This window comes from Hibiscus syriacus, unplaced genomic scaffold, assembly GCF_006381635.1.
Source record: "Hibiscus syriacus cultivar Baekdansim isolate YM2019G1 unplaced genomic scaffold, ASM638163v2 tig00110637_pilon, whole genome shotgun sequence".
Classification (NCBI taxonomy): Eukaryota; Viridiplantae; Streptophyta; class Magnoliopsida; order Malvales; family Malvaceae; genus Hibiscus; species Hibiscus syriacus.
In genome coordinates, this window is record NW_024062808.1 from 1,730,604 (window position 1) to 1,755,706 (window position 25,103).

The 25,103-nt window shown below is 35.8% G+C and overlaps 2 protein-coding genes and 1 pseudogene across 2 annotated transcripts; 1 reads left to right on the forward strand and 2 right to left on the reverse strand.

The window, feature by feature from the left end:
• Positions 1-17,391: 17,391 nt before the first annotated feature.
• LOC120136921 (uncharacterized protein At1g28695-like) lies at positions 17,392-18,689 on the forward strand. The gene is made up of 3 exons (XM_039152851.1): positions 17,392-17,559; positions 17,668-18,048; positions 18,130-18,689. The coding sequence occupies exons 1-3, from the start codon at positions 17,416-17,418 to the stop codon at positions 18,655-18,657; spliced, it is 1,053 nt and encodes a 350-aa protein (XP_039008782.1). The 5' UTR covers positions 17,392-17,415; the 3' UTR covers positions 18,658-18,689.
• Positions 18,690-19,558: 869 nt separating this feature from the next.
• On the reverse strand, positions 19,559-21,596 carry LOC120136919 (annotated as a pseudogene).
• Positions 21,597-22,414: 818 nt separating this feature from the next.
• Positions 22,415-24,843, reverse strand: LOC120136918 (pentatricopeptide repeat-containing protein At1g02150-like). The gene is made up of 3 exons (XM_039152850.1): positions 24,437-24,843; positions 22,791-24,053; positions 22,415-22,697 (listed from the first exon to the last, which is right to left on the reverse strand). Exons 1-2 carry the CDS (start codon positions 24,800-24,802, stop codon positions 22,797-22,799), a joined length of 1,623 nt encoding a protein of 540 aa, XP_039008781.1. The 5' UTR covers positions 24,803-24,843; the 3' UTR covers positions 22,415-22,697; positions 22,791-22,796.
• Positions 24,844-25,103: the final 260 nt, after the last annotated feature.

The window sequence follows — 25,103 nt, forward strand, 5'->3', positions numbered from 1 at the left end:
CGATAGCAATACATGTCACCAAACATAACCGAAAAACATATAGAGATATACGTTCGTACAAAATAAGTAGTTGATCTCTCCTGATGCCAAATCTGCTAGCTTACGGTATGCTGTTATCTGAAAAAGTTAAAAACTACAGAATGAGCTAAAAAGCTCAGTGTGCTTCATACAATGTATTAAAAAACATATTAACAAAATAATTTAATAAAATTTGTTTATGCAATATGTTTTGAAAACATGAACACTACCCCCATCCTTTCACAATCTGTTTGTGTAGGTTCCCCAGAACCATACACCCCGCACAACCAGTAAGGCCCTGAGCACACAGTCGAGGAGCCTGCAGATAATCTTCCTCCAATAATATCTCCCCCAATGATAGTAATGAACATGAATGTATGTACATAAAACAATGAATAATTCTTTAAAAACATAAGAATGTTTCAAGCTTGAAAACCATAAACAGAAATACAGAAATCAAAAATCAAATCAGTAATGTACGGTAATTCAGATGTGGGGTAATTAGTATTCAGAAAACGGTATAAAATACCGTAACCAGAAATCATATCAGAAATATACAGTAAATCAGAAATCAGATACACAATATTCAGATATTTATATACTTTAAAATAATAATAATATAACACTATCAGGAAACACACCTGTAACAGTCTGAGAAATCAGATAGGGAAGCCTATTACTGGTTTTGTCGATCACGCTCTGCTGCAGCGCTAGATCCTACGAATTGAAAAAAATCCATATTGGAATCCTAATATAAATAATCTTAATCTTTATTTAAATAATATACGGAAACCTACGGGTAAGTCTAGTAGTACGTGGTTCAGGCTGATCTGACGAACGAACAATTTCGAACCTAACTGATCCTCATTCAGGTGAAATACGAGTACCTTTATAAAATATTTTACTGAATCAAATCCTTAACCAATTCTCAAATAAATAATCAAAATACTAAAATACTAAGCCTTTTTGGGTTCATATGCTTGATTCGGGGATTTTGGGTCAGAATTTGACAAAACGAACATCAGAATCAGATTCAGGACGTCGAAAAACATAAAGTATGACCTTCCAAAATTCTGAATTCTTGGTCAAAATCAAAGTTAACGGGTTTGATTAACGATTCAGAAACTTTCGGGTTTGAATTTTGTGAAACCGACCCCAAAAACAGATTCGGAACGTCAAAAAATGTCAGGATAGATATTCTCGGAAAAGATTAACGGTTGTTTAATGGCCGGTCAAAGCCGATCAAAGTTCTGGTCAAAGGTGGTCAACAAACTGTCAACCATTTTACAGAAATAGCACCCTTTTTAATTAAATTCCTGGAATAGCACCCTTTTCGAATTAATTCCCAAAATAGCACCCATTTTGAATTAATTCCCAACATGTCACTCGGTCAAAGGTCAACGGGTCGGGTCGGGTCAACGGGTCGGGTCGGAACCGGTCAAACCGGTCATTTCGACCTTCCCCACGCGCAGTGACGGCGCATGGGAGCGCGTGGGACGTCTTCCGGCAGCGTAAAATTCACGAAAAATTTTCTAAAAATTATTTTGAACGATTTCGAGATACTTACAAAGCTCGGTTCAAATTTTTGAATGGCAGAGAGCTCGATTTCATCAAATCGAAAACTTTGACCGCTTCACCACCACACGCGCCACCACCGCCGGAGAAAAAAGAGGACACCGGTGGACTCGGAACAGCACAAGGAACACGATGGTGTCGGAGGTGTCGTAAACGGATCAACGATCGGCGATGAATTTAAGATTTTCTCGGCGATTGAGCTAAAAAATGTCGAGACTTTGACTGGAAATTCCCGGCGTTTGGCAGCGTTTCACTTCAATTAACTTAAGGGATTTGTTCCTCGCTCGATGATGAACACGATGGTGTTTCCAAAACAACGATCGGAGGTCGGACGATGTCGAAATCGTTGTCGGAAGTTGACGTTGGGGAAGGAAGTTTAGGCTCCATTTAAGAGCAATTGGTTTCTGATTTTTCAGAAACCAATTGCCGTATATAATACCAAACTTCACCAACTTTTCTTGGGTAAATCCAGGGCTTGGTCCTTGAATTTTCTTTAAATCTAAAACAAGCTACAAATTTTTTAAAATCTTTTAATTTAGTCCCCAAATTTCACCAAATTACTTAATTAAAACCTCAATTTACAATTATATATTTTGTTCAAATTTTTGGGTTGTTACAATTCTCCCCCTTTACAAGAAATTTCGTCCTCGAAATTTACCTTATGCAAATAGATGAGGAATTTGAGCCTCAATTGACTCCAATGTCTCCCAAGTAGCTTCTGAGGGGCTACGATTACTCCACTGAACTTTGACCATTGGAATATGCCTATTCTGAAGAACTTGCTCATCTCTCTCTAAAACCTGAACAGGCTCCTCCTCATATGACAAATCAGGTCCCAACTCTACCTCATCAACTTGAATAATGTGATCTGGATCTAGCCGGTATTGCTTTAACATAGACACATGAAAAACATCATGAATACGACTGAGCTGTGAAGGCTACTCAAGCTGATAAGCAACAGGTCCAACTTTATTCAAAATACTATACGGCCCAATAAATCGCGGACTTAGTTTTTCCTTACATCCAAATCTCAATACCTTCTTCCATGGGGATACCTTGAGAAAAACCTGCTCTTCAACCTCAAACTCGATATCCTTACGTCGCTTATCTGCGTATGATTTATGTATATCGAATGCCTCTTTTAAGCGATCACGGATCAATCTAACAGTATCTTCAGTCTCTTTAACCAAGTCTGGACCCAAAGTTTTTCTATCATGCAACTCTGTCCAACATATAGGAGTACGACATCTACGTCCATACAGAGCCTCGTACGGTGCCATGCGAATACTTGTCTGGTAACTATTATTGTAAGCAAACTCAACTAATGGCAAGAAATCTTCCCAACTACCATGAAAATCAATCACACAACCCCGTCACATATCCTCCAACACCTGAATTACTCGCTCAAATTGTCCATCAGTCTGAGGATGAAAAGATGTACTGAAATTCAAACGTGTACCCAGAGTCTCGTGCAAAGCCTTCCAGAACCTGGAAGTGAACCTCGGATCTCGATCACATATGATAGACAATGGAACATCATGAAGTCTAACGATCTCAGAAATGTACAACTTAGCCAGTTTGTCCAGAGAATAATTAATCCGAATAGGGATAAAGTGCGCTGACTTGGTGAGTCGATCAACTATCACCCAAATAGAAACCTTTTAAGAAGGAGTCAAAGGAAGACTAGTAACGAAGTCCATCGTAATGCGCTCTCATTTCCACTCAGGAATCTTAATTGACTGTAACATTCCAGATGAATGCTGGTGTTCTGCCTTAACTTGCTGACAAGTCAAACACCTCGCCATAAAATCTAAAATATTCTTTTTCATACCATTCCAGAAGTAGCGCTCTTTGAGATTATTATACATTTTGTCCCCGCCAGGATGCATAGCATAAGGACTACTATGAGCCTCCTGAAGAATAATCCGTCTCAATTCAACATCTTTAGGAACGCAGTAACGACCGTGAAAACACAAAATACCATCCTGATCCACAATATACTCTGAACTCGATCTTGTTTAACTTGCTCAATAATGGAAAGCAATGAGCTATCCAGAAGTTGTTTGGTCTTAATCTCCTCGGCCAAAGTAGGTTTAACCTGCAACTCTGCTAACAGACTATTATCATCAAATATACTCAAGTTGGCGAATAAGGCTCTGAGATCTGATATTGCCTTACGGCTCAAGGCGTCTGCCACTACATTAGCCTTCTCTGGATGATATTCTATCTCCAAATCATAGTCCTTTAGAAGCTCCAACCAGCGGCGTTGTCTCAAATTCAATTCTTTCTGAGTAAGTAGATACTTCAGACTCTTATGATCAGTATAAATATAACACTTTTCTCCGTATAGGTAATGTCTCCAGATCTTTAAAGCAAAAACCACGGCAACTAACTCCAGATCGTGAATAGGATAGTTACGCTCATGCGGCTTTAATTGACGCGAAGCATAAGAGACAACCTTCCTATCTTGCATCAAAACACAACCTAATCCAGAATGAGAAGCATCACTGTAGACAGAAAAATCTTTCCCATATTCAGGCTGAATCAGTACTGGGGCTTGAGTTAGAACAGTCTTCAGTTTCTCAAAGCTAGCTTGTTGGTTCTCAGACCAGACAAATGGAACATCTTTCCTCAATAGTTTCATTAGAGGAGCTGCAATAAGGGAGAACACCTCAACGAAACGATGGTAGTAACCAGCTAAGCCCAAGAAACTACGAATCTCAGAAACGTTCCTGGGTTGCTTCCAGTTCAGAATAGCCTCCACTTTGCTTGGATCCTCCCGAATACCATCAGCAGAAACGATATGTCCAAGAAAAGTCACTTCGCTGAGCCAGAACTCACACTTGCTCAACTTAGCGTAAAGCTTATTCTCCCTGAGAATCTGTAGAACAATCTTTAAATGCTCCTCATGTTCTTCTTCACTTCTAGAATACACCAGTATGTCATCAATGAACACAACAACAAACTGGTCCAAATAAGGTCGAAACACCAGATGCATCAGATCCATAAATGCAGCAGGGGCATTTGTCAACCCGAATGACATCACTAAAAACTCATAATGCCCATACCAGGTACGAAAAGCAGTCTTCGGAATATCCGAGTCTTTCACTTTGAGTTGATAATAACCAGACCTCAAGTCTATTTTTGAAAAGATCGAAGCCCCTCAAAATTGGTCAAATAGATCATCGATTCGAGGCAGAAGATATTTGTTTTTAACCGTGAGCTTGTTCAGTTTCCTATAATCGATACAAAGTCTCAATGTCCCATCTTTCTTCTTGACAAAGAGAACTGGGGCTCCCCACAGTGATACATTGGGTCGGATAAATCCCCTGTCCAACAACTCCTGGAGTTGGACTTTTAGTTCTTTAAGCTCCTTTGGGGCCATACGATAAGGAGCCATTGAAACTGGAGTGGAACCATAATAGACTTCAATTTCAAACTCAACCTCTCTATCTGGAGGTAATCCAGGCAACTCCTCGGGAAAAACATCGGGAAATTCCTTAACAATTCGGATGCCTTCAATATCAGATTGAGAACTCCTGGTATCCAATATATAAGCAAGAAACACCTCAGAACCTTTCCTGATCATCTTCTCAGCTACCAACGCAGATACAACATTCGTCAGAAATCCACGGCATTTCCCAATCATTACAATCTTTCGATTATCTGGGGTCTTCAGAACAACTCTTTTGGTCTCAAAATCAATATTTACTCAATGTTTGTCCAACCAATCTACACCGAGAATCAAATCAAACTCTTCTAAAGGTAACTCCATAAGGTCGGCCAGAAAAATCTCCCCATTGATCTCTATAGGATATTTTCTAAAAATACGATCCAACACAATGGACTTGCCTAAGGGACTTTGAACTATCACCGAGTGCTCAGTATTCTCAACAGGAATATTTAGACCCTCAGAAACATAATGCGATACATAGGAATTGGTAGAGCCACTATCAAACAATGCAAAGTTGGGAACTGAATGAATAGTAACAGTACCTGCAGTCACATTAGGCCCATCACGATCTTGTCGAAGTCTAGCAGTGTAAACCAATGCAGGTTGTCTGGCCTCAGATCTGACTGGACCCCTACTCTGAGATGCTCGGCCTCTACTAGCCGATCCAGGTGCTCTCTCTTGAGCACGACCCCCTGCTGGAGTCTGAACTGTACTATGAGAACTAGCGGGAGTACGAGCTGGTGTCTGAACTGAATAAGTTAACTCTGGACAATCCTTTACAATATGGTCACCTGAACCACATCTAAAATATGTACCCAAATTTCTTCCTGCATTCCCCATAATGAGGTTTCCCACAATAATTACATGACTGCAAAGATTGCGACCCCGAAGATCCACCATGTCTAAAAGGTTGAAAAGTTGAAGAACCAGATGCAACAGGTCTGACACTCGCACCGTCTCTCTGAAATGACTCACCCCTGCCTCTCTTGTTAGGGTGTGTAGAAGAATCAACAGAACCAGAAGGCCTCCTGAATCGATTTTGGGATCGATCACTATCTCTCTTGTGATCCATACCCAATCGCTCTATTTCCTCAGCAGTCTTGGCTATCTCAACCGATGCATCAAAATTCCTCTCCCGGTGGGTAGCGAGTCGACTCCTGATCTCATACCGGAGTCCATTTTCGAATCTCAAGCATTTATCTGTCTCTGTGCCAACAAGTCCAGGAGCATAACGGCTTAATCGGATGAACTCAACCTCGTAGTTCATAACAGACATATTACCCTGCTCCAGATCCTGAAACTACTGACGTCGCTCCTGCAAGTATCTCTCTCCGATGTAGGGACTCCGGAAGCGAGTCTTAAAAAGATCTCATGTTAACTGGTTTCTCGGTATATTACCAGAAATTGATTGCCACCATCTAAAGCTCTCTTTCTTCAACATAGTTGTGGCCCCCTTCAACTTTTGCTCAGGTCCGAGGTCCATCTCATCCATAATCCTAACCAATACTTAGCGTCTGTCGGGGGTCCACCGGTAATACCCTCGAATGGAACTACACCAGCAGCAACCAGAGAATTTGAAATCTCAACCGCAGTCATATTACTAGGGGCTCTGGCAGCTCTCTGAAACATATGAAATATAGCTCTATTAATGACGTCTTCATTCACGTCAGTATCCTCATCTCCAGTGATGGGAGGGTCTCTCACAGGAGTAAAATGATCATCATGAGAAAGGGTCGGATCTACTTGCGGAACAGGAGGATCACGTGGAGACATCGGATCGTCAATCGTAACAGAAGGTTGAGCAACTCGCCCTCGACCACGTCCACGTCCTGTCCTACGACCTCTAGCAGCACTCATCGTTGGATCTATAAGGCTCTACAGAAATAATTTGAAACATATGTCAGATTAGCATCAGGGATCTCGAGAAAATTTTAAATCATAAAATAAGGTGACATTTTTTTTATTTCTTAAAAATCCATAATTTAGGACCCATATACAGTCCGACTGTTTAAAATCGAAGGCTCTGATACCACCAAATGTAACCCTCCAGACTCGGTCTGTAAGTTAGACCCAAACCTAAGTGGTCACATATCCCATTTAGAGTTTTTTTTCTTTTTTTTAAATACATTTGATATAATATAAAACAAAATATTGATAATACGGATATATCCAAAACGATAGCAATACATGTCACCCAACATAACCGAAAAACATATAGAGATATATGTGTTCGTACAAAATAAGTAGTTGATCTCTCCTGATGCCAAATCTGCTAGCTTACGGTCTGCTGTTATCTGAAAAAGGTAAAAACTACAGAATGAGCTAAAAAGCTTAGTATGCTCCATACAGTGTATAAAAAACATATTAACAAAATATTTTAATAAAATTTGTTTATGCAATATGTTTTGAAAACATGAACACTACCTCCATCCTTTCACAATCTGTTTGTGTAGGTTCCCCAGAACCATACACCCTGCACAACCAGTAAGGCCCTGAGCACACAGTCGAGGAGCCTGCAGATAATATTCCTCCAATAATATCCCCCCAATGATAGTAATGAACATGAATGTATGCGCGTAAAACAATGAATAATTCTTTAAAAACATAAAAATATTTCAAGCTTGAAAACCATAAATAGAAATACAGAAATCAAAAATCAAATCAGTAATGTATGGTAATTCAGATGTTGGGTAATTAGTATTCAGAAAACGGTATAAAATACCGTAACCAGAAATCATATCAGAAATATATAGTAAATCAGAAATCAGATACACAATATTCAAATATTTATATACTTTAAAACAATAATATAACACTATCAGGAAACACACCTGTAACAGTTTGAGAAATCATATAGGGAAGCCTATTATTGGTTTTGCCGATCACGCTCTGCTGCAGCGCTAGATCATACGAATTGAAAAAAATCTATATTGGAATCCTAATATAAATAATCTTAATATTTATTTAAATAATATACGGAAATCTACGGGTAAGTCTAGTAGTACGTGGTTCGGGCTGATCTGACGAACGAACAATTCCGGACCTAACTGATCCTCGTTCAGGTGAAACACGAGTACCTTCATAAAATATTTTATTGAATCAATTCTTTAACCAATTCTCAAATAAATAATCAAAATACTAAAATACTAAGCCTTTTTGGGTTCACATGCTTGATTCAGGGATTTTGGGTCAGAATTTGACAAAACGGACTTCAGAATCAGATTCAGGACGTCGAAAAACATAAAGTATGACCTTCCAAAATTCTGAATTCTTGGTCAAATTCAAAGTTAACGGGTTTGACTGACAATTCGTAGACTTTCGGGTTTGAATTTTGTGAAACCGGTCCCCAAAAACAGATTCGGAACGTCAAAAAATGTCAAGATAGGTATTCTCGGAAAAGATTAACGGTTGTTTAATGGCCGGTTAAAGTTCTGGTCAAAGGAGGTCAACAAATTGTCAACCATTTTACATAAATAGCACCATTTTTAATTAAATTCCCAAAATAGCACCCTTTTTGAATTAATTCTCAAAATAGCACCCATTTCGATTTAATTCCCAAAATAGCACCCATTTCGAATTAATTCTTAACATGTCACCCGGTCAACGGTCAACGGGTCGGGTCGGAACCGGTCAAACCGGTCATTTTGACCTTCCCCAAGCGTAGTGACGGCACATGGGGGCGCGTGGGACGTCTTCCGGCAGCGTAAAATTCACGGAAAAATTTCTAAAATTATTTTGAGCGATTTCGAGATATTTACAAAGCTCGGTTCAAATTTTTGAACGGCGGAGAGCTCGATTTCATCAAATCGGAAACTTTGACCGCTTCACCACCACAAGCGCCGCCGCCGCCGGAGAAAAAAGAGGACACCGGTGGGCTCGAAACGGCACAAGGAACACGATGGTGCCGGAGGTGTCGTAAACGGATCAACGATCGGCGATGAATTTAAGATTTTCTCGGCGATTGAGCTAAAAAAACGTCGAGACTTTGACTGAAAATTCCAGGCGTTTGGCAGCGTTTCACTTCAATTAACTTAAGGGATTTGTTCCTCGCTCGATGATGAACACGATGGTTTTTCCAAAACAACGATCGAAGGTCGGACGACGTCAAAATCGTTGTCGGAAGTTAAAGTTGGGGAAGAAAGTTTAGGCTCAATTTAGGAGCAATTGGTTTCTGATTTTTCAGAAACCAATTGCCGTATATAATACCAAACTTCATCAACTTTTCTTGGGTAAATTCAGGGCTTGGTCTCTAAATTTTCTTTAACTCTAAAACAAGCTACAAATTTTTAAAATCTTTTAATTTAGTCCCCAAATTTCACCAAATTACTTAATTAAAACCTCAATTTACAATTAAATATTTTGTTCAAATTTTTGGGTTGTTACAATATTTATTTTTAACCTCTGAAACTATGACATGACTTTACTTCTGATATTATATTTGGCAAATGTTTTTAAAACGATTTATAAAACAAACTTCATTCGTAGACCATTTTTGTGATCAACGTAGCTACATTGATTTAGTTGTAACTATTAGGTTGAGTTTAGGGGTTACATTTAGTGGTATTGGAGCTAGATTAAACACTCAAATTGTGTAGCCTACTATAATTCTGGATTTTTTAAATAAATATGCAAAATTATATTTAAACAAACAAGAGAATTGTTTTTGAAAAACCATTTCACAAAATTTTCTAGTATTTTTTGAAACTCCCGAGACTTAGATGTCAATCTGGATAGTTAATTTTTGTGTAAACTTAGTTTAATACTTGATATTTAGTCATAAGACTGGTGTAGACATCTGATGTCGTTTAGACACTTTAAATGATTACTTCAGTTGTAAGATCTAAACTATATCAACTAATCATTAGTTAATTAGTGATCATCATTCAATGTTATGGAATTTTTTAAAGTCGATTTAAGTGAATCAAATTAATAATTATAATTATGATTGATGTGATATGGTAATATCTTAGGACATCAATTTTACTTAGAAGATGATTTCTTTTTCTGAAGGATAATCTTTCTTAAAGTTTTCTTGCTTCAAAGCTCACAATTTACTTCATAAGAATATATTATAAAAAGTTAAAATTTATTTCAGAGCATGAGTTTATAAATTATTAAAGACAATAGTCAATATTTATCTTAATAGATACAACATATTTAACTCCTGAATTAGAAAATAAAGATATATATGTTTCTAATTTGTTTTTATCACTCTTTACTCTTCCTTAGATAAAATTTTTCAAGAATTTTGAATTTATTCATGATTTGTTCTTGAAACAAATTTGTTTATGTTTGGTTTTCAACATTATATTCAGTTTTATCTTGAAAATTATGATTGAAACCTTTATATTCGTTATGAAATATTTCCTAAGAAGTAACCCATATGGATCGTGTATGCCCTGTAATTAAATATTCTTCCAAGTTCATGTGTATGACAATCTGAGTATGTAAATGGACTCTTATAATAGCGCTAGGTATGTTCATCTATTGTGGTATTCTGAGGATAAAATATGTGGTATTACTATTTTTTTTGGATAAGTCAAAATTTTATTATCCAGAATAGCCAAAAAAGCTACATAAACATACTGGGTCCAAAACAGAACAATACATACAAATAATCAGCAATCAACTATTCCCCAGTGGTTGCAAAGAGAAATATTCACATCAACTCTTTTAAAAATCCTACCTCTAAGTTGTAAACTAATTACATCTTTAACAGTCTTTAATAATTCACTAGCAGGCCTTGGGCGACCTTGGAACATACGTTTGTTTCGTTCCTCCCAGAGTAAGTAAACCAGAGCATTAAGAAGAAGCTTCATGATCGTTGTTAGCATAGATTTACCCCTCCATGTTGAGCATGCCCTCTCCACAAAGACATCCCAAGAGCAAAAAGTGAACTGCAAACTAGAAAGAGTGAAAGCAGTTTCCCAGAGTATTACTATTGTTTTGTTATTATGTTGCCTTTATTACAACATGTTTGATTTATATGTTTTGAAAGTATTATCTGTTAGCACTTAAAGGGCACACTGAGCTTTCTAGCTCACTCTATTTTTGTCTTACATTTTCATATTATTCAGACATATGACCAGTTTGGCTATTAGTAGTGTAGTCTCAATTCTATAATGTATAAGGTTAAATATTTATTTTCAACCTTCTTAAACTGTGACATGACTTTACTTCTAATATTATATTTGGAAAATGTTTTTAAAATGGTTTATTAAACAAATTTCATTTGTAGACCATTTCTATAATCAACGTGCCTCCCTTAATTCGATTGTAACTCCTAGGTCAGGTTTAGGGGTTAAAATAACCTTCAATAGAGTTCTTAGTCCTAATAGTCCTCTTGCTCAAAAACAATAAGCTTCATTCAATAACCGACGTGCTTATAGCTCAAAAGATAGAGCTACTCCTTACGTTGTCAGGAACAAGGGGGTCAAACTCAAATCCAACACTAAACTTTCTAGTTCACTCTGTTTTTGTCTTACATCTTTAGATTATCCAAATGTATGACCGATTTGGCTATCGGAAGTGTAGTCTTCATTCTACATGTTTTTAAAACGATTTATAAAACAAACTTCATTCGTTGATTATTTCTGTGATCAACGTAGCTACATTGATTTATTTGTAACTCTTAAGTCGAGTTTGAGAGTTATATTTAGTGATATCAGAGCTAGATTAAGCTCTCAAACAGTGTGATAAGTTTAGTTGGTTATCTAAGCACAAAGTGTACTCTAAAAAAACTAGAGTTTTCTTTTCGGCTAATACCGAAAAAGACTTGGCTTTGAACTTGTGCAACTCCATAGAGTTCCCACTCTTCACAGACCTCGGTAAGTACCTGGGCATGCCCTTATTCCATAGTACAGTAACTAAAGACACTTTCGATTTTATCATTGACAGAGCGTGGAAAAAGCTAAGGAATTGATGGCGACTAAACTTTCTCTCGTTGGTTGTGTTACCCTTGCTAGATCCACTATCGTAGTTGTACCCAATTACTTTATGCAAACAGTCGCAATCTCGAAGGGGTGTGTAGTCAAAGTGAGTAAATTGTCTGCCGTTTTATTTGGGATGGAATGCGGGACTCTCCAAAAGTTGCTCTCGTGAAATGGGAATCTTGTTCCCAACCTATCAACCATGGCGGCCTCGGGATTTGCATCCTTTAGTCGTAAAATGAAGCATTCATAGTCAAGTTGGGATACAACTTTCTAATGAAATCGGCCGCTAAACTGTTGCGAGCCAAGTAAAAAGTCAAGGATCTAATGTCGAACCACCTCGATGCTAAAAATGTCTCCTTAAGTCAATTTCAAGGGTTTGGAATTGTATTAAACATAACATGAGTTGATCCATCGGTTACGGAATAAGAATCAGTTTCTAGTTTGACTCTTGGCTGTCCAGCATGCCCCCGCTTGCCTATCTTGTTAATACAGACCGTCTTCTTAATAAACAAGCGGTTGTCTGAGATTTTGTTACCTCTGATGGTGACTGGAATTTATCACAGCTTAGACTGACCTTAGACGAAGACTTGGTCGAATGGATTATGGGTATTCCTACACCGTGTGATGATGGTGAGGAAGACAAACCCATCTGACGTTGGGAGCCTTCTGGTAACTGCACGGTTAATTATGCGTTTAATATCCTCCAACGAGAAGGTTGGGATACGCACAATGAAGTTTGGAATCTGGCTTGGAACTTCGATGGCCCTCAAACAGTGAGACAAATCATTTGGTTTGTTCTTAGATAACGACTAATGACAAATATGGAAAGCTCAAGGCGAGGAATTTCTTTTGACCAATGATGCCTGGTCTGTGGGGGAGATGAAACAATCATTCATGTCTTAAGGGACTGTCATCATGCTCGCATGCTTTGGACTCACTTGATCCTAAATCAGTTGCAGACGGTATTCTTCTATTCTCATTGATTGGATTGGTTGCAATTTTATCTAGGTAAAAATGGATGCCTTGATCGAGTAGAATATTCTTGGAGACATCTCTTTGATTCCTGATGTGGAGGCTCTGTAAACACCAGAACAATATTGTCTTCAACAGGAAGATCTGGTCGGTGGTCAAAACCATACCCCTAACAGTGGAGCGAGCAACAAGGGAGTTCACTAGAGACCACCTGGTGCAGGGACCATCAAGCTCAACACTGATGGAGCTGTAACGCGGCTAACGCCTGTAGAGGGCTTCCAGTGGAGGAGTTTTTCGGAACAATAACGACGACTAGGTAACAAGATATATCAGAAATATTGCCAGTTGTTCAATCTTCCAAGCTAAGCTATGGGCTGTCCTCGACCACCTTCGAATCGTTTGCAAGCATATTCATTTAACATTCACGAATAGTTCATTTAACATTTGATTAATGTTAAAAAACTAGAACTCTCTTTCCATCGTAGTTATCTGCTGCTATTCAAAGAAAATTGTGAAATTACACCCCCTAAGCCTTAATTTTATTAGGTTTCACGATTTAAACTCTAAAGTTTATTTTATATTCAATTTAGTCTATACCTTCACCAATATTTAAAATGTAAAAAGAAAATAAAAGGTAAATGAGAACCGAGTAAACGAAGTTATAAATGAGTCAATAACGAGCTTATAAACGAACTTGTTCGTGAATATAATTGAACCGAACACACCTTTAATCGTGTTCATTTGTTTATAAAATGTACATAAATAGTTTGTTCATACTCATTTATTTAACTTAATAAGCGATCATTATACAAACAATTCACGTATAGTTCGTAAACGCTTTGTTCATTTACACCACTAGATTTGATATAACTTAGTGCTTCTATTTTTATAATGTTACTATCTAGTCTCAATGTTTAATATTTTGAACTATATCAATTGAAATATCCATTCTAACGTTAAAATAATGTTAGCATGGGATTCACTTCACCCTCAACATGCAAGAATTGCTTTCGAGTCACCTTAGCACACTACTCGAGAGATTTTCATGTGTGCGAGTGGATGCGTGAGTTAATTTTATAAAAAAAATGAAACGTAATTAGTTTTTTAATATTAAAACCCAGATAGAAAGTTCAGCTTTCTCGGAGATCACAACAAGGAAAGCATGTTTCTTTTGCAGAGAAACAAGAGGAAGGTGACACTTCTAAAATCACGTTTCAGAGGACAGTTTTAATAAGAGGTTTAGTGTGTAAAATACACAAATTGTATAATACACTTCGTGGTTTGTACTTTGATCGGTTACTTTGGGAAGGTTCAATATACCAAACATGCATGATGCATTCATTGAATTTTTTAGGATAAACTACAAGTTTAGTACTTAAACTATTACTTTTGCTTTGTTTTAGTACTTCAATTTTATTTTTTTTAAATCATACTTAACGTTTAGTTCATGTTTCATTTTGGTACTCTACTTAAATGCGGTGTTGACGTATCATTATAAGATAATGTCATATTATTATTGAAAATTAAAAAATATTATGTCAGTGGTTCTGTTAATTTTTTCACAGTGGAGTGCCAAATTAAAACTTTAGCTAAACATTAGGTATGATTTAAAAAAATAAAAACAAAAGTAATAGTTTAGATACTATATAGAGTTTACCCACTTTTTGTTTTTTTATTTATTATTTTTACAAGTATACTTTTTGGAGGAAAAATTCTAGAATGAATATCATTGATATTTACCATTAATTTTATTGGGTAGAATTTATAAATAGTCATTAAATTATATCAAAACATATTTTTAGACTAAACTTTCAAAAGTTATACAATAGACACTGAACTTTAGATTTTATCACAAAATGAACACAACTCCATTATTGTCATTAAAGAGGTGACATGACATACTAAAATTTCATTTTACTGTTAATTTAACTGAAATAATTTTTATTAGGTTGGTTGAATTAAAAATAAAATAGATGTAAATAAACTAAATATTATCCTTTTCAGTATCATATTATAAATACTAAATTTGTACTATATAAATTATTTGATACGTTATTAAAATTTAAAGATTGTTGTGATTATTCTTATTTAAGTTTGGATGTATTTTCTTATTAATATGATATTATAATTTTCTAGATGTATTATTTTTAAATTATATTTAAATTTCTTAAATAAAAATTAAATGCTTGAATCACATCGCTTAATAAAATAAATTATTGTTTGATAATTGAATTTTTTGGATCTCAAAAATTATAATTTTTTTATTTTTATAAATGCAAATATAATTAAATAAATAAGTAATTACAAAATAATTTGAATAATTAAAAAATTCAAAAAATATTTTTTTTAAATTTTAAAAATATATTATTTTTCATATACTTTTTTAAATGCAAATATAATTTTAAAAAATTATAATTTTTTTATTTTTATAAATGCAAATATAATTAAATAAATAAGTAATTACAAAATAATTTGAATAATTAAAAAATTCAAAAAATATTTTTTTAAATTTTAAAAATATATTATTTTTCATATACTTTTTTAAAAATGAAATTTATTTTTTTAATTATTACTTAAAATGTTGAGAAAATATCAAAAATGAATTTTTTTTACAATGAAGGGACAATAAGATATTTCTAATTAATTTAGTATAATACGTCACCCCATAACAACTGTTAACGAATGATACTCATTTTTTTTAATAAAATATAAAGTTTAATGTCTATTTTGTAACTTTTAAAAATCTAATGACAAATAAAATCATTTTAACTAAATTTAATGAACAGTTATGATTTCTATCCTATGTCATATTAATAGTATATATTGGTGTATATCATTAGTGGTACATATCGATGTATGACATTCATTGTAGATTCATTCATTTTTGGAAAGTTACGTTATTTTTTTTCAAATGTTTTTATACGATGTAAGACATTCATTGTTGATTTATACATGCACATTAGCTAAACTTGATACTCCCTCCGTCCCATAATTAGTGTCTTATATTGATTATGCACATAGTTTTAGGAGATATATTTGATCAAGGAAAATGAAAAAATTATCTCTAAAAGGTGATTGATGGATTTGACATATTTGTTTTGATATGTGTAAAAGAGTGAGATATATACGGGTAAAAAAAAGAAATATAAGTATCGATATTTGTTGACTTTTCTAATAGTGCATTTTGTATGAACAATTTAAAAACCCAAAGAAACACTTTTAGTGGGACAGAGGAAGTATTTTTATGACTACTTTCTGGGCAGTTATTTTTAATGATGTCAAATCTTTCAGCATATCATTCAAAAAATATTCAATTAAACGAATTGATCAACAAGATCCTAAAAAAAATGTTCAGCCAGAGTTAGGATTAAATATTGGTATGGCCAAAATATTAAAAATTTTAAGAAAAAATACAATGACTTATTAGGAATTTAAACTTAAAATTCATAAGACAATACTTAATTTGTCTAATGTTTAAACATACAATAACCTAAATTGTTATTAGACAGAAAAATTTAAAAACCTGAGATTATCCTTTTTTTAGTTCGGCCCATAATTGATTAAATATTTAATAAATCTTTATATTTTTAAATTTGAATACTTATTTTTACATGAACCAAAACATTATTATATCAAAATCAATCGAATATATAATTGATGTTTCTCCCTTTTTTATTTAGTTTATAATTTAAAAAAAATTGTTTCGTGTTGAATGGAATATTTTTGACAGGTCAGGGTGATTACATGATAGTATATATTTGAAAATTTCTCAATTAATTGACAATAAATATTCAAACACTTACAAAAGTCGTGCTCCAACCCGAAACTTTTATGAACAACAATCCTCCTTTAACCAGCAAAATCACTTAATTCATTGAATTACATGATTATAAATTAAACAAACCAAACTAAGAGGATCATTTATAATTGACTTTTGTCATATTTAATATGAATTAATCTAACGTCAAATATGGACGATTATAAACGTGAAAACCAAAGTTTAATTCACATAACACATTATATTCATTTGTAAGTTGATAACCCTAAGTAAACCCATGGCAACTAAACGGTTCATCCTCAGCTACTTTGTGTGACATTTCTACCTCAATTAAGAAATAGTTAAATTCTGATTTTAGTCCTCCTTATTGTACTCAAATTTAAAATTTGACTTCTACGTTTTAATTTAATTAAAATACCGATGTAGATTTCTTTTGAAAATGTTCATTCCAACACAAAAAAAAAAAAGCATGCCAATGAGCTTGAAAGAGATGTTTTAAGAAAGAAAGAAAAAACAATTCTAACATCCTAACCAGAATGGTTAATGCTCTAAACCCAAAATTTTGAACATAGTAAAGGGACCGAAACCAAATTTGACCTTCAAAAACCAAAATAATACACACACGCACGCACACATATATATAAAGCCCCGTTCTCCTCTTTCTCTTGCTAAATGAATATCATTCAATGGAACATCCAAAGAACTTATCTCCAGGAACTTCTGCCGTAGTTTTTCTCCTTTTTGCTGGTTTTCTCTACATTTGTGTATGGTCCCCTTCAAGCCCTTTACTCTCCTACAATGAACTGATCAATGCTCCACCCAAAAATTATGTAAGTATATATACATATTATCTTCTCATGCATACATACATACGTACTTATATATATAATTCTAGTCGACACAAGCTCATTTTTCTCCTGTTGCAGACTACTGTTGAGTTCCCTGTAAAAGACGAGCTCGAATTGGCATTAGAGGGAGCTTCCATGCAGAACAGGACAGTGATCATCGCGGTCGTCAACCGAGCATACGTCGAGCAGACTGTTGACGCCGAGACCACAATGCTGGACCTATTCTTGGAGAGCTTTTGGCTGGGAGAAGATACGAGGCCGTTGCTCGACCATCTGCTCCTTGTGACCGTGGATCAGACGGCTCACGACCGGTGTGTGTTCAAGCGGTTGCATTGTTACCGGCTAGTGACGGAGGGGGTCGATTTCGGGGAGGAGAAGGTTTACATGTCGGGGGATTTCATCAAGATGATGTGGAGAAGAACCCTTTTCCTTTTGGATGTCTTGAAGCGTGGATACAACTTCATTTTTACGGTATGCCTTAGTTATTATTCTTGTTTAATATATTTGTTATTATTACATCAAGCTAAGTCTAAATTTTGCTCATTCTACTAGGACACCGATGTAATGTGGTTACGAAATCCATTTGCTAAGCTAAGTCTAAATGGAACCGAGGATCTCCAAATTAGCGTTGATAAATTTTCCAGCGATCCAAGACCCGATCGCAATTTGATCAACACAGGCTTCTACCTCATCAAATCAAACAACAAGACGATCGCTCTCTTCAGCCGATGGTATTCGCTCAAGGACAAATTCACAAGGTCAAAAGAGCAAGATGTGTTGTTAGACCTAATGCGACATGGCATCGTCACCGAGTTTCATCTCCGAGTAAGGTTCTTGGAGACAAGGTATTTCAGTGGCTTCTGTGAAGACAGTCGAGACGTCAGTGCGGTGGCGACGGTCCACGCGAATTGTTGCCGCCACATAAATGCCAAGGTTAGGGATTTAACGGCTGTCCTCCGCGACTGGAAGCGGTTCAAGGCGGCTGTGACCAAGTATCCCATGGCTGCTCGAAATATAACTAGCAGTTTTCGTTGGTCACCACACGATGGATGTTGGAATTCATGGAAACGTCATTATTAACTTAAAACATATTGGTTTCGTTCTTAATTTTTAATTTTGTAAAGAAAATATCGGATCAAATTAATTTCTTGTATCAATAAATGCTATTTTAATATAAGATCTATTTATGTCAATCAGGCAATATGTATAAAGCTCCTTATTATGACATTTATGTCATCTTTCCTTGTTCATTTCTCTTCTTTTACACTTATCCTATTCGTTAATTACCCTAATTAAACAATGCTGATAATGATTTACAGATTATAGGTTTATCAAACCGTAGAGAAGCACTTGCATATGGGGGTTAACGTAAATGCAGTAAACACCGGTGGATCACACTGAAGGATATTTGTTGATAGGAATAAACGGGTCACAACGATCATAGACTATTCATCTTTTTCGTTTGGATGAAGAGTCACGATCGGTGATTGTGGACTGGCTGTTGCTAAGTGTTTTATGAGGAAGGAGGGTCAAAGTTGATCCCTCTTTTCAGCCTTCATCGAGGGGTTTTATCACTAGCGGATGTATGTTGAATGTTCACCCTAAAATTCGAATTTCTTTATGTTAATTGTTCATTTTATTAAAAGTTCTCATCTTGAAATTTTATTTGTGCCCATCTAGAATCTGAATTTATTTATGTTAGTTATTCATTTTACTAAAAATGTCAATTCTGAAATTTTATTTGTGCTCACCCGTACAAAAATTTTCCGTTATTAATATATATATGTGTTCACCTTGAAAAATATTTTTTGATTCGTCGTTAGGTTTTATGATGACATTAGTGTTGATATTAGACAAAATAGGTAGACTCAACCTGTACAATACATAAACAACTGGAGACCTAAAACCTCCCCAAAAGGAAAACCAAAACAGCAAGTGATGCAGCCAAAAAGAATGAATGTTTCAAAGACAACCAAAGGGCTTAAACAGCAAGTTGTTCCTTTCGATGGGAAGTGTTGGTGGGTTCCTCTTCATTGAAACACAAATGGAGTTTCATAGAGGATTCTGCAGAACTTGGTGGTGGTGGTGGTGGTGGTGGAGGCTGCAGCAGCATCAGCATCTCCCTTTGAAGGTGGGAGTAATAGGTTTCGAAAGTTTTGGGGTTTACGTTTAAGTTGAAGCCTAGTCCGAACAGGAAATCCACTTCCAGCATGTTCATTTCTGCTGTGCTGATTCCTCCTACTTTTGCATAGTAGGCATTGTTGTAATACCTGAAAGATTGGGGTTCAAAAATATCAAAAACCCAACTTTTGGAACTTGGTATAATATTGGCATAACTACTTTAAAAAATGACCCAAAAAGTTCAACTTTTAAGGTTGATTCGAACTCATTCAATGACTTTGGTGGTAAGATGAAATATTATTCTTTAAAAGATTTATGTTCGAGCAGTTATAAAGTGTGCATTCAATCCAGAATCATTAAATCTACGGTGTAGGCTTAATTGAATGACATATAACATTAATTTTAAACTTCAAATGTCATTTTTAAGTGACATGAAACATTTAACTTAAAAGAAATGTTGCATTCAATCCACTCCAATTTTACACTACGTTAATCGAGTTGTATTAAACTATCAGTATGATTGGATTAAAATATTTAAATTAGGTTCAAATGATTTCATAAATAATTTTTAAATTTATTAAAAAAATTATATTATGATTTTATAATAATTGTAAGATATTGATAAATTTAATGAGTATTTTATAACAAATTGATAAATGTATTGAGTATTTTATAAGTTTTGAAAGTTCAATGACTAAAATAATTATATGGGTAACGTTTAATGACTTCTAGTTTACTTTACCCGAAAAGGAAAAAAAACAGGCAAGCGTATTCCATGGAGAATAAACATTTGACTTCAAGAACATTTTCTTTATTTAAAAAGATATTCACATGAATAAAATTATCTGACTAGTTAAAGTAATTATTACTTTTTTTTTTAGAGATTTTAAGTTCGAGCATTAGAAACGACAAGTTATTTAAGTATTTATTAGTAAATAGTTGAGAATCTTTAGAATATATATCATCACTTATAATTATACTTTTACTTACCGTATTCAAAAAACTTAAGTTTTAGTCACTTATATTATTGATTTATTAATTTTTGCGCACTTATGTTATCGATTATTACATTTTGATAATTGAGCTATTAACTCCCGTGAGCTTGATGATGTGGCACATTAGTTCAAAGGGGTTAATTTTTAATTTTAACCCTGAATTTTAGATTGAATACTAGTTAGACCTTGAACTTTGATAAAATATCAATTTGATCCCTAAACTTTAGATAAAATATTAATTTGACCCTTGAACTTGATCAAAGTCTCTCATCGCTGCCATCACTCACTATTGTCACCGCTGATCACGTCATCAAACCAACGGCAGTTAGTGACTCAGTGACCAAAATGTAAAAACCAATAATGTCAGTGACCAAAACTTAATAAATTGATCATGCAAGTGACCGAAACTTCAAGTTTTTTGAATTTGATGAGAAAAAGTGTATAAATATGAAAGTAAATTGACCAATCCAGTAGTTTACCCATAAAAAAATTAAGTCATAATTCAGAAAACATGAAAGAAATCAAAGTATCCAAAACTAAAAAGACCCGAATGGCATATGGTTTTGAGAAACTTACATGTCATCCATGAACTTGGCAGCAACCATGACACTGGTGATAAGCAGGCGATGAACGTTGAAAGAATCGATGGGCAAAGAGGATTGCAAACCGATCAAGATAAACATAAGCCACCACAAAGCACGAGGTGCTGCAGTTTGCGTACTTGTGGATTCTGTGGAGGTAGCTGTGGATAGAAATGGTTGGCCGTGTTAGGCCGTGGAAGACCGACATCTTCTCGGTCTGAAACCCGCTGTTTATGTCGTTGGATTCGGCGACGTTTAGGATGAGAGAAGAGAGGAAAGTTATGAGGTTTCGAAGCACTTTTGGGTTCTCTAGTTCTGCCATGCCTCACAAGGTTTTTGGAAAAGAAGAGTTCAATGTGTTGCGCTGTTTCTCTCGTTAAGGTACATGTTCATAAACACAGGTTTTGAAGGTGATCGTTAGAGGGGAGGTGTTTTCAGTGGAAGGAGTAAAATTAGGCTTAATTGTAAAATCAGCCATTGCTGATATCACATCCATCATGTTATTAAACTTGATGCCAATGTTGTTGTACTCACGGCATGCAACAACCATCATGTGATAACATGTGGGGAAATGTAGTTCTAATTGTGTGGGTCCTGCTCTCCGAAGAATCCTAGCAGTTTCAGCATGTGTGCTAAATCTAAAACAAATTGGATTCGTCATGTTTTGTTTCGGACAGGTACCTTGTATTTGGTCTGCTGCTTCATAATACAAGCTTGGCAACTTCTCCAGAAAAAATAATGCATGCCTTTTGTCCCAGAAAAACAAACAATAACTTTGAACATGAACACCACCCATGGTTTTGCTTTATTTGTCTTCTTGTGTTCGGATTCACGGCCACGACAATTTTTTTTTTTTTTTTAAAATAGACAATTAACCTTTGAACCCTAACTCCGTCTATGCAAGTTGGTCTAGATTCCATGGTACATCTCATTAACTCTGCCATCAGCCCCTACTTCTCATCAATGATGAATCGTAAGATATAAAAATAATTTGACCTTAGATCCACTTGAACAATGCATAGTGTCATAAGGACAGAAACTGAACATAAAGTAGAACATACTCAACAGGACATTGGTTTTAACGAGGAAATCATGGTTGCCTGCATTCATGATCGTCACTCAAAATATCTTACAAAATCATTAATCCAATACCCTCAGAACTCTTTCATTTCCACAAAAGATTATATAGTTGATAAATGAAGTAAAACAAAGGTATGTGATGTGAACAACCCAAAACAACTTTATATATAGGTTCAATCAGCTTCCAAGTCATGAGAATGCTAAACTATTCATATCCTTTCCACTTGATCACCTTCACAGGCTTAAATTGCAAGTTCATACATCTCGAACCCCGTTAAACGGTAAGGGCATTGGCAAGAGTTCGTCTAGGTCGGTTTTTCTCACCTGCAGAGTGAAGCTTCCCCTGCACAAATGCATGCAAACGAGTAGATAAGTAACTATAAGTTCTCGATCCTTGCCGACATCAGTGTATATGCTTAACTCATGACTTAAATACCGATCATCAGGCGCTGCTCTGCAGTTTGTTGAGGAACACCTCCGAATTATCACCCTCGTACTCAACACCGGAACTGTAACGGTTGTTTACGTCTTTGTCTGTCGGCAATTCACTTCCGACGGCACCTTCAGATAATCCAATTTGTGATGCATAAGCTTCGTTTTTCAGATATCCGGCTTGCTGTATCAATCCCACCAAAACCTCCCTACTTTCCTCGTCTCCTTTTTCCTCGCAGAGACTAAAGAAGGCAGAAACATTTGTGGGCTTTGGCCTCCAACTTCTCGAGCCTTCAGTTGCAAAAGCTTCTTTTAGGCAAGATAGAGCCTCGTTGATTCTCGCCTCTCCGATATGCCCTTCAGCAAGAGTTTCCCATGAGCTTGAATTCGGCTTTCCTCCGACATCAGCTATGTGATTGAAAAAGCTCTCAGCTTTATCAAAGTTACCTTCTTTGACATACCACCCTATGAGAAGATTCGCTATTCTAGGGTCGTAAGATGTTTTAACCGATAGCCACTCTTCGTAAATCTCTTCCGCCCCTTCAATATCATCGGACCTAACCAGAGACGAGATCATGGCATGATAACCCAAATTCGGAATACTGGGGAAAATAGATTTGTAAACCTTCCACACCCGATAAACTTCCTCTGTATTACCAACTTTACCATAAAGTGTAATAAGATAATGATACGGTATACGATCCCGAACAGTGATCCTACTCTCTACGTTTCTCAAGCATTCTTCGGCCTTTTTTGGCAGTCCCATCTTGATATACATGGTCGCCATTGTGCTAAATGTAGTCCAGTTTGGAATGATGCTTCGATCTTCTTTCATCTGCTCATACACTCGTTCCATTCTTTCCACAGATCCCAGGGAACCACAAGACGAGAACCAGATGTTGTATGAATATATGTCCAGACGTATGTTTTTTACCAACATTTCCGAAACCATGGACTCGACTTTATCGTACTCCTTAAGGTTCATGTATAGAGTCATCATCACATTATACGGAAGGGGATGCAAGGCATAACCTTTGTTCCTCATATCGTCGATTAAAGACTCCGCCTTTTCCTGCATTCTTGCCCGCACATAGGCGTTCAGAAGGGCTCCGTAGATCCTTTTGTCCTTCAAAGTATCGGGGAGTTGAAGGAAGTAATCTTCGGCGCTCGAAACTCCGCGCACCTTAGAAATAAGGTCCAATTCGATGGCAGCATCACTAGCTGAAAATCTAAACCTCTCACTTCTGTTGTTCATCCAATCGTAAACCTGTACAATGTCAGAAATGTTTTTAAAAATGATGTCTGATGCAAGACCAACAACAACTTCACTGAACAAAGGTGCTAAAAATGTTTCAACAGAAAAAATTCACAATTCTACGAGGTCATCGACTACACTGATCAAAGACAACAAGAACATCAAAGCATCTTCCCACCAAGTAGGCTCTTCTAAGTTATAATTGTATTAAAATACGCCATTTTGCTTTTACTTTAAGGACAAACACACACCCGAAATGTGCAAAGATGTTCATGGACAAACAACAAAGCACCAAAATTTAAGAAAGAAGTCGATTTCCCAGTAAATAATTTATAGAATCAACAACAGATAAATAAAAAACACCAAAAGAGAAGAGAATTCATTTCTGGTTATACCTCAAGAGCCTGCTTGTAACGCTTGTACTTCCTCAACTCCTTGGCAACCCTACAAAGCTCCCATTTAGTGACCTTGCGGCCGCCTTTCTCCCAGTCGTTCAACACGGAGGCGGAACCCAATTCAGGGTTTTCCATGAGAGAGATTTTTTTGTAGAGAGCAATCCATTTGACCATGGGTCTTCTCTCGAAGTAAACCGTTCCATAGCCATGGACCTGTGAGATTGAACATGTGATTTGGAGCTTTTTGAAGCTCTGGGTTTTGGAAAGGATGAACCGGGGGATCTGACGTGGGAGCGGTCGGGAGTAAGAAGAGGACGAAGAGAGAGAAACACGGTGGTTCAACACCGATGGAGGCTGGAGAAGCATACTTTTCCTTTTGTTTTTGGTTACTTACAGAGCAGAGGTTCTACTGGAAGATAGAGTTCAAATGAAATCCTCTCTCTGTCCCTTTGTTCGATCGTATGGTTCGGTTCGTCCGGTCTAATCTGGATTGAGTTTAGACAAAAATCCGGTCTGATTTAAATAATAAAAGGAAAAACTACTTCAATATCATTGAACTTTATTTGCCGACTCGTTTATACTACCGAACTCTTAATTTTATAAATTATAACACTAAATTTTAATTTTACATTCAATTATATTACTTCGTCATTAAGTTAATAACGAG

Bases quoted from the DNA above. Each gene is read 5' to 3' on its own strand.
- LOC120136921 (XM_039152851.1), top strand. From the start codon at position 17,416: ATGGAACATCCAAAGAACTTATCTCCAGGAACTTCTGCCGTAGTTTTT. The intron at 17,560-17,667 runs GTAAGTATATAT...ACTACTGTTGAG, and splicing joins ATGCTCCACCCAAAAATTAT to TTCCCTGTAAAAGACGAGCT. The intron at 18,049-18,129 runs GTATGCCTTAGT...TCATTCTACTAG, and splicing joins GATACAACTTCATTTTTACG to GACACCGATGTAATGTGGTT.
- LOC120136918 (XM_039152850.1), bottom strand. From the start codon at position 24,802: ATGCTTCTCCAGCCTCCATCGGTGTTGAACCACCGTGTTTCTCTCTCT. The intron at 24,054-24,436 runs GTATAACCAGAA...GACATTGTACAG, and splicing joins GTTACAAGCAGGCTCTTGAG to GTTTACGATTGGATGAACAA.